Below are 10,000 nucleotides of genomic sequence, written 5' to 3'. Positions count from 1 at the left end.
CTGGGCGGTTTAATTCCTGGTTCTTTACAGAGCGGAGACCAACGCAGTGATATTTGTAGAGCGCGATGAACGGATCAAAGCGAGGCCGGCGGCTGTGGGCTGCAGGTGACTGAGAGAGAAGTATGTTTCATTACAGCATTCCTCCAGGAGAGAGAGAGAGACAGGGACAGAGGGGGGAGAGAGAGAGGAGAGAGAGAGAGACAGAAGAGAGAGAGAGAGAGAGAGACAGAGAGACAGAGAGAGAGAGACAGACAGAGAGAGAGAGAGAGAGACAGAGAGAGAGAGAGAGACAGAGAGAGAGAGAGAGAGACATAGAGAGAGAGAGACAGAGAGAGAGAGAGAGAGAGAGAGAGAGAGAGACATAGAGAGAGAGAGACAGAGAGAGAAGAGAGAGAGAGAGAGAGAGAGACAGAGAGAGAGAGAGAGAGAGAGAGACAGAGAGAGAGAGAGAGAGAGAGAGAGAGAGAGACAGAGAGAGAGAGAGAGCGTCCTCGTGCATGGACTCCCCCGTGCTGAAGGCACACCTCTCTGAAGTGTTGTGGTCACACTAACTGGACTTTAGGGGTGAAGCGTGCTGAGGTACAGCTTGCCAGCGTGACCGCGCCCTTATAAGCTTTTTACTGCGTGTTTAAAACACTAACATCTGATGTTAAAATAATCTCTAGTCACCATAACTACACTCTCTTCTGATTGGACAGCTCTCTGGAAGCCTTCCAGGGGGGCAGAACGCTGCAGGGCTGCCAGAGGGGGGCTGCTCTCCAGGTCTGGGAGAAGAGAGTCTATGCAAGAGGTTTGAAGCCGACAGCTGAAACTCTTGGTTTCATATCGGCAACCTTTGAGTGAACGCCCTCTGCAGACTGATCCTGGGATTACTCCAACATACGTTTACCTCATGATCGGACACTGTGGGCCGCCCCCCTCACTCTGAGACCTCTCCTTTAATACATGTCCACAGGATCCTGTTTGTGCACGTGTGTGTGTTTGGCCTATGTGTGTGTTCATGTTCATTAAGAGTGTAAAACTGAATTTCCCCTCGCAGGATTATTAAATTAAATTAACTTATGCACAGGTGGCACTATAACTTTTAGCTTGTCATACCTGAGCAGTGTGTTCTGTGGTGTGTGTGTGTTGGGCGTTGTGCCTCTCTCACATGTACTCGGAGCAGCCGAGGAGGAGAACATATGCTTTGAGTTTCGGAGCCTTTAGAGTGGAGGCCAGTTGGAGCGGAGAGAGGAGAGGAGGGATGCCAGCGCTGGCTCGGCTGAAGGTGTGTGTGAAGACGTTTCATCTCTGCTGTGTGTCCATCTTTTGTTCTCAAGACAAAAAGTCCCTCAAATAATCGTAGTTTAAAACCCCCACCAACAGCTCATCCGCCCGGCGCTCTAGCTGCAGCGATGAACATCCATCGAGATGTTTTAAAATCAGAAAAGTGATGCTTAATGCTGCCAGGGTCAATTCAAACTGTTAACAAAGACGCACGCACACACACACACACACACACACACACACACACACACACACACACACACACACACACACACACTTTAGGAACTGGCAGTTTCCACAGGATCCATGTGCACCGCGTTCTGTCCGATCGAGCACTCTAGGCATTCATCTTGTAGTTCTCCTGTGATCTTATAGTTCTCCTGTGGTCTTGTAGTTCTCCTGTGATCTTATAGTTCTCCTGTGGTCTTGTAGTTCTCTCTGTGATCTTGTAGTTCTCCTGTGGTCTTGTAGTTCTCCTGTGATCTTGTAGTTCTCCTGTGGTCTTGTAGTTCTCCTGTGGTCTTGTAGTTCTCCTGTGATCTTGTAGTTCTCCTGTGATCTTGTAGTTCTCCTGTGATCTTGTAGTTCTCCTGTGATCTTGTAGTTCTCTTGTGATCTGGTAGTTCTCCTGTGATCTTGTAGTTCTCCTCTGGTCTTGTAGTTCTCTTGTGACCTTGTAGTTCTTTAGTGATCTTGTAGTTTTCCTGTGATCTTGTAGTTCTTCTGTGATCTTGTAGTTCTCTTGTGATCTTGTAGTTCTTTAGTGATCTTGTAGTTCTCATGTGATCTTGTAGTTCTTCTGTGATCTTGTAGTTCTCCTGTGATCTTGTAGTTCTCTTGTGATCTTGTAGTTCTCCTGTGGTCTTGTAGTTCTCTTGTGATCTTGTAGTTCTACAGTGATCTTGTAGTTCTTTAGTGATCTTGTAGTTCTCCTGTGGTCTTGTAGTTCTCTTGTGATCTTGTAGTTCTCTTGTGATCTTGTAGTTCTCCTGTGGTCTTGTAGTTCTCCTGTGATCTTGTAGTTCTCTTGTGATCTTGTAGTTCTCTTGTGATCTTGTAGTTCTCCTGTGATCTTGTAGTTCTCCTGTGATCTTGTAGTTCTCTTGTGATCTTGTAGTTCTCTTGTGATCTTGTAGTTCTCCTGTGATCTTGTAGTTCTCTTGTGATCTTGTAGTTCTCCTGTGGTCTTGTAGTTCTCTTGTGATCTTGTAGTTCTCTCTGTGATCTTGTAGTTCTCCTGTGATCTTGTAGTTCTCCTGTGATCTTGTAGTTCTCTTGAGATCTTGTTGTTCTTCTGTGATCTTGTAGTTCTCCTGTGATCTTGTAGTTCTCCTGTGATCTTGTAGTTCTCTTCTGGTCTTGTAGTTCTCTTGTGATCTTGTAGTTCTCCTGTGATCTTGTAGTTCTTCTGTGGTCTTGTAGTTCTGTTGTAGTTCTCATGTGATCTTGTAGTTCTCTTGTGATCTTGTAGTTCTCCTGTGATCTTGTAGTTCTCCTGTGATCTTGTAGTTCTTCTGTGGTCTTGTAGTTCTCTTGTGATCTTGTAGTTCTCTTGTGATCTTGTAGTTCTTTTGTGATCTTGTAGTTCTCCTGTGATCTTGTAGTTCTCTTGTGATCTTGTAGTTCTCTTGTGATCTTGTAGTTCTCCTGTGATCTTGTAGTTCTCCTGTGATCTTGTAGTTCTTCTGTGGTCTTGTAGTTCTCTTGTGATCTTGTAGTTCTCTTGTGATCTTGTAGTTCTTTTGTGATCTTGTAGTTCTCCTGTGATCTTGTAGTTCTCCTGTGATCTTGTAGTTCTCTTCTGGTCTTGTAGTTCTCTTGTGATCTTGTAGTTCTCCTGTGATCTTGTAGTTCTTCTGTGGTCTTGTAGTTCTGTTGTAGTTCTCATGTGATCTTGTAGTTCTCTTGTGATCTTGTAGTTCTCCTGTGATCTTGTAGTTCTCCTGTGATCTTGTAGTTCTTCTGTGGTCTTGTAGTTCTCTTGTGATCTTGTAGTTCTCTTGTGATCTTGTAGTTCTTTTGTGATCTTGTAGTTCTCCTGTGATCTTGTAGTTCTCCTGTGATCTTGTAGTTCTCTTGTGATCTTGCAGTTCTCTTGTGATCTTGTAGTTCTCTTGTGATCTTGTAGTTCTTTTGTGATCTTGTAGTTCTCCTGTGATCTTGTAGTTCTCTCTGTGATCTTGTAGTTCTCCTGTGATCTTGTAGTTCTCTTGTGATCTTGTAGTTCTCTTGTGATCTTGGGGGCCTGCAGGTCCAGCAGCTCATGGCTGCTCTCAAGCTCTAAAAAACGGACATCATGCATCTGTTGACAAGCAGAGGGAGTGAAGAGGGGTCCTTTGCTGGGAAAAGGGGAAATTGCTCTTCGGTTTAGTCAAAGAGTTTCAAGAACACAAGTTCTTTTTTGTATGGACGTTTTCATGAGAGACTTTAAAGGAGCAGTGTGTAACTCTGACCCCTAGTGTTTAAAATGGGTACTGCAGTCTAAATTCTAAACATCATAGAGAGCTGTCCCCCCCCCCCCCCCTCCTCTCTAGAGTGGATCCTCACTCAGGTCACCATGTGGTGGACTCTGAAGCTTCAGTGTTTATCCAGCTCTGCAAACCTTGTAAACCTTTCTGTGTTCTAACCTCTCTCCATTTTTCAAAAGCATCTCCAATATTGATCCTAGTTTGAGCACGTTTCTGCTCGTGGAGCTTATTAGAAACATGCAGAGGCTTTTTAGGTCGGGTACAATCACTTCTATCTGAACCACTTCTCTTGACCGCTTCCATCACTGCAACACCTGTTGACCTGATAACTGCTCTCATATCTGGCAAACCGAGGGGCGTCCAAAACGGCGGTGTGGGGGGTCTTAAAAGCGCCTACCTTCTCTGGTCCAAACAAATCCAGAGCATTCAGGAGCAGAATCTAAAGTTAGAAGGAGGACATACTGGCTGCTGCATTGTTGTCAGAGAAGTCAGCACTTCAACATAGCATGTTTCCTTAATAATCAGAGAGTAAGATACCTTTATCATCTCACTCTCTACACAGCTCACTGATTGGACCTTTAAAGTCGTTTATTCTCACCATTTATGAGGAATAGAAAAATAAGCTAACTGGAGTAGGATTCTCTGCACATGGACCTGAAACATGTGGACCTTCAGTCTGCAGGTGGTTTAAATAAAGACTGTGCGTATAATCGGAGTCTGGACGTGTTCTCTGGCGTTCTCTGTCCGACTGATCCTCGCTGTCTGGCCGTGTGCGTCCTCTAACATCTGATTGCTGTCACATTAAAGTGTCCAGTGAGAGGAGAGATAGCAGCATCATGAGGAGGGGGCCGGCTGCAGCTGGAACTCATCACTTAGCCTCCTCTTTATTTACTCCATTATTTTATTTGAGCTCAACAGCTTTTATTACAGGAGATTCAATCAGTCTTTAAGGTTAAAACAGTGTGAAGGTCTCTCTTTAAGATAAAAAACCACCGCCTGCCGTTCGTTAACGATTTCTTTCAGGTTGATTCGTTTTGTTTTGAAGGACGGTTGACCTCTTCTCCTTCATCAGAAGCGTCTGTCACTTTAAAACACTCTGCAGCATCTTCTCTCACTAAGTTACTGATCACTATTTTGTTTCCTTTCACTTCCTCTCTTATCCTACTGTACACTTCCTGGTTTTTCCCCCCCCCGTGATTGGTTGATGTTTTCACTCTGTCACTAATTAAGTAGATTGAATTCACCTGCTCACTGTTTATTTAAGACTGCACTCCCTTACGCTCATGTTTTCATCCTCACATGGTGAGGCAGTTCTTTATACTCCTATTTTAGTTATTATCTAGTCCACTTTAATTTATCCTAACTACTTTATTTACTACATTTCACTTATCAGACTCTTTTCTCCAAAGCGACGTACATCAGAGAGTAAGAACAACACAAGCAAGGATCTAGAAAAAAGGGACCAATGTGAGTAAGAGCAAACGATCAGCTTTGAGTCTGATTGGACACACAGGTGCTGACAGGAAGTGACCAGAGGCAAAGCACAACATTGAGGGCAGTTCTTGAGAGCTCTAATCAGTATAGAAACCATCTTATAAGTCGTCGTTATCAAACAAAAATCATCGTCATTACCATCATCATCATCAATAATATGGAGACCATCATCATTAAGTTAGTAGGTATTCATGAAGAGCTGGGTCTTTAGCTTTTTCTTAAAGGTGAGAGGGACTCTGCAGATCACATGGAGTTTGGAAGTTCATTCCACCACCGGGGGGCGACAGAGGACAAGAGTCTAGTCAGTTATTTATCTTCATTTCCTTCAGAAAGTAAATCTAATTTGACTTGTTTATTACACTAATATTATTTTATTTATCTTTATGTTCAGTCCCATGTGTGTCTTCTGTTACCCTCATGATTTACCTAATTGGATGAAATAAACCTGTAACCTAAACTCAAGTCTTGTTGGATTCCTGCATCCTGCCCCGATGCCCCCTTGGTGTTAATACCTCAACTTTGAACTTTTTTATATTATTTTAGATTTTACTCCACGTCCATGCACATTTGTTGTCTCTGTTGTTTTTGAACGACTTCTCGTTGTCCTTCTGTATTTTATTCTTTATATTTCCGGATCCCCTGAACTCCCAAAAAGTAAAAAAATAATTATCTTGTGCACAGATATTTAAATACGTACTTATTGATTTGGTTTGCCTAAGCACTGTCCTCTATAAGTTATAGAATTGTTCTGTAACTGACTTTATTAATGTAAACATGTGAACAGTTTGTTTTCTCAGTAGTCTAAATGTAGTCCCTGTATGACACTCCAATTAAAGTCAAACTTGATTGGTCGAGTTAAACTATTTGCAGAGGAAAATTCATTCAAATGAACTTTTGCTCACATTATAATTATCTTGTGAGCACAACACATTTTTTTATTCAACTTTTCGGGACTTCAGCAGCTCTGTGTTATATTTGAGATGTTTGTGTTTTCTTTTTGGTTTGGAGAGAAACGAGTTTTAGATTTTTCTGGAGGTTCAGCATGTCGGGTCAAAATGAGACTTTAGAGAGATTTCTGTTTTATAATCTTTGTTTCAATAAAGTGACAGAAGAAGTAATGTATTTAATTAAAAGTAGAAGCTGTATAAAATGAACTTTATTACTATTATTATAATTATTATTATAATTATTATTATTATTATTATTAATAATAATAATAATAATAATATTATTGTTGATTTTGTAGGTTAGAAGTCTCTGGAGGAGTATTTGTAGTTAAACAGGATTCTTGTTCATTAATAAGTAGACTGGAAAGAGATCATCGTCACTACTCAAACTTCTATCGGCCCGAGCTTTTGTTTACTTCACTCAAAGACGCAACACGAGAAGGGAAAGACTTTAAAACTTTAAATTTGCAGCAGAAGATCTGAATGTGCTCAAAATGAGGATAGTACGGTGGCTGGGAAGTTCAAAGCACTTTTACATTTTGAAAAACATTTGAAAGATTTAAAATATAACATTTTAAATACAGAGCTTAACAAACATCATAAAAAGGAGAAAACATAAATATTTAAAAAATCTTGTTGAAAACTAAAACTGTTCTTTTTATTTATTTGCTAAATAACAAACTGAAACGACTAAATGTCCTTTTTCACACTTAATAACCAAAAACCTTCACAGATGTCGCCGTGAAACCTACGGCTCAGGATTTAATATATTTGATAGGACGGGCAGGTCATCGATCACAGCAGGTCATATATACGATATGTTCTGATGTCATTCTTTCACTCCGCCTTCCTCGACCTGATTGGTCAATATGAGCTCTGTTGCCAGTGTGATCAAACGATATCCACAACAACCAAAGAAAAACATTTTGCCAGTTTTGACGAATCGGTAACCTCCAGTGTTGAAAAATGTTAAAAATCCTGCAGTTACCCTAACCTGTTGAAACATGAAGCCGATGCTGAAGTGTAACATCCTGCAGTATATCAAGTGTCCACTAGAGGCTGGCTGCAGAAGCACAGGAAGTCACATACACACCCATTCTAAAAAGCCTGTTTTTACAGCAGAGATGAACATGTTTACAGCCTGGTTCAAAAAACCAAATAGGTGTGATTAGCTCATGTCTGGATGGACACACACTGTACGGGGGGGGAATGTTTTGATACATGTGTCTCGAGATAACACTTGTTATGAGTTGACGCTATACAACAAAAATTGATTGAATTGAAATATATATGTATATATATATATATATATATATATATATATATAAAATGATATATATATAAAACTATATATAGTTTTATATATATAGTTTTATGTATATCATTTTATATATATACATATATATTATTTATATATTTAATTTGATATACATATATATAAAATTAAACTATAATATTTTATTTCATCTTTATTCATTATAATTAATTTGTAACTGCAAATAAGTGAAATAAATCATCCTTTCTGCCTCGCGTCGAGATGACGTCACTTTACGTCCACCCCCCCTTCACTTTTTATTTTTTTCCCTCTCTCTCCCTCTCCCTCTCTGTCTCTGTCTCTCTCTCTCTCACACACACACACACACACACACACACACACACACACACACACACACACACACAGAGCAGCGTAGAGCGCATGAGTCCAGCGGACATCTTTATAACTTGTTGAGGAGAGAAGGAGAGAGGAAGCAGCGGACAGGAGAGGAGTCGACATGGGGACGAAGCTGTGGATCTAAAGGAGGTGAAATGTTCTGCGTGCTGCTGCTGTGGAGCTGCGTGCTGTCCGCGGCGCACGGTACGTCTCCTTTTTACCACCGGGACTTTCCGTTAACACCGAGCACAGTCTCAAAGTTCACTTTTCACGTCCCCGAGGGGAATACAGCAGTGTGTGTGTGTGTGTGTGTGTGTGTGTGTGTGTGTGTGTGTGTGTGTGTGTGTGTGTGTGTGTGTGTGTGTGTGTGTGTGTGTGTGTGTGTAAGGGGGGCTCGTGTTTTCGCTCCTCCGGGTTTGTGGAGTTTGTCGGAGCTGAAGTTTGGAGCAGCTCCGCTCGGAGGGGCCTCGGCGGCTGCGGCCATTCCTGCTCGGTGTCGGGTGTCAGGCTGACTTTGTGCTCCGGGAGGGGGGCACCAGGCTGCTGTGAGTGTGTGTGTGGGGGGGGGGGGGGGGGGGGGGGGGCCGCTGCCGGACAGACCCGATGCTGCTCTTCTGTCTCTGTTGAAGCTTTATTTTCACCTTTGTGTGGTTTTGTTGTCTAAATGTTTGAAGTGTGCAGTGAGAGGCGGAGCTTCATGGAGGCTCTACATCACTGTGTTCTTATATCAGGGTTATTACCCCCCCCCCCCCCCCCCCCCCATCATACCTGAGTGAGTGACCGTACTGTTTATCATTTCCACATATTGGCTCTAAAGGGTTGAAGAGTGACGGATCGTGATTTTTAAATGGCTCACTCCTCTCGGTTTAAACAAAAGCTTCTGTTCTTATTGACTCTGAAGATCATCCAAATAATACAGAATATAATAATATTAATAATAATAATAATAATAATAATAATAATAATAATATTAATAATAATAATAATATTAATAATAATGAACCTTTATTCAAAGTCAAGTTACAAAGTGCCTTACAAGGTCAGAATGTAAAAACAGGAAACGAATAAAAAGCAAGAATAAGATAAACAAACATTTTAGGATTAAAAAAAAGATTTATTTTTGTGTCTTTATTAAAGAGACAGGAGATCAGAGAGAGAGAGGAATGACAGGCAGGATTCGAACCCGGACCGCCTGCTCAGGGCGAGCGCACTAACCACTGAGCCACCAGCGCCCTATGTTTAAGTACCTTCAAAGGATAGTGCAGGTTTAAAAAATTTGAAATCAGGAAAGGTAAAGGTGACTGACCTGATCTCCCTGTGTGTGTGTGTGTGTGTGTGTGTGTGTGTGTGTGTCTGTGTGTGTCTGTGTGTGTGTGTGTCTGTGTGTGCGTGTGTGTGTGTCTGTGTGTGTGTGTGTGTGTGTGTGTCTGTGTGTGTGTGTGTCTGTGTGTGCGTGTGTGTGTGTGTGTGTCTGTGTGTGTGTGTGTGTGTGTGTGTGTGTCTGTGTGTGTGTGTGTCTGTGTGTGTGTGTGTGTGTGTGTGTGTGTGTCTGTGTGTGTGTGTGTGTGTGTGTGTGTGTGTCTGTGTCTGTGTGTGTGTGTGTGTGTGTGTGTCTGTGTGTGTGTGTGTCTGTGTGTGTGTGTGTCTGTGTGTGTGTGTGTGTGTGTCTGTGTGTGTGTGTGTGTGTGTGTGTGTGTGTGTGTGTGTGTGTGTGTCTGTGTGTCTGTGTGTGTGTGTGTGTCTGTGTGTGTGTGTGTGTGTGTGTGTGTCTGTGTGTGTGTGTGTCTGTGTGTGTGAGTGTGTGTGTGTGTGTGTCTGTGTGTGTGTGTGTGTCTGTGTGTGTGTGTGTGTGTGTGTGTGTGTGTCTGTGTGTGTGTGTGTGTGTGTGTTGTTGTTGTTGTTGATGGTTATTCAGCTGAAATACGTTAGTGATGTCATATTGATAACAAGATTACTGTCCGGGTCGACGCCTGCACCCATCAAACACATCAGACAGAGGTGATAGAAGGTGAGGGAGGGACGAGAGAGGAGGTGGTGAGGGAGGGACGAGAGAGGAGGTGGTGAGGGAGAGGAAAGAGGAGAGGGAAGAGGAAAGAGGAGAGGAGGAGAGAGAAGAGAGGAAAGAGGAGAGGGAAGAGAGGAAAGAGGAGAGAGAAGAGAGGGAAGAGGAGAGA

The 10,000-nt window shown here is 42.3% G+C and overlaps 2 protein-coding genes across 11 annotated transcripts in view; both read left to right on the top strand.

The window, feature by feature from the left end:
- LOC136179750 (NLR family CARD domain-containing protein 3-like) overlaps positions 1–10,000 on the top strand; it is a 497,803-nt gene that overhangs the window by 52,800 nt on the left and 435,003 nt on the right. The window lies entirely within an intron of this gene.
- Positions 7,825–10,000, top strand: part of lrp5 (low density lipoprotein receptor-related protein 5) — a 60,671-nt gene continuing 58,495 nt past the window's right edge. The window contains exon 1 of one of the 2 annotated variants that reach the window (XM_065957422.1): positions 7,825–8,030. In XM_065957422.1, the coding sequence (XP_065813494.1) occupies positions 7,982–8,030 (49 nt within the window). In that variant the 5' untranslated portion in view covers positions 7,825–7,981. The other variant, XM_065957423.1, reaches the window with a different exon arrangement.

Source organism: Labrus bergylta, chromosome 7, assembly GCF_963930695.1.
Source record: "Labrus bergylta chromosome 7, fLabBer1.1, whole genome shotgun sequence".
NCBI lineage: Eukaryota > Metazoa > Chordata > Actinopteri > Labriformes > Labridae > Labrus > Labrus bergylta.
This window is presented reverse-complemented; position numbering and strand designations above follow the sequence as displayed.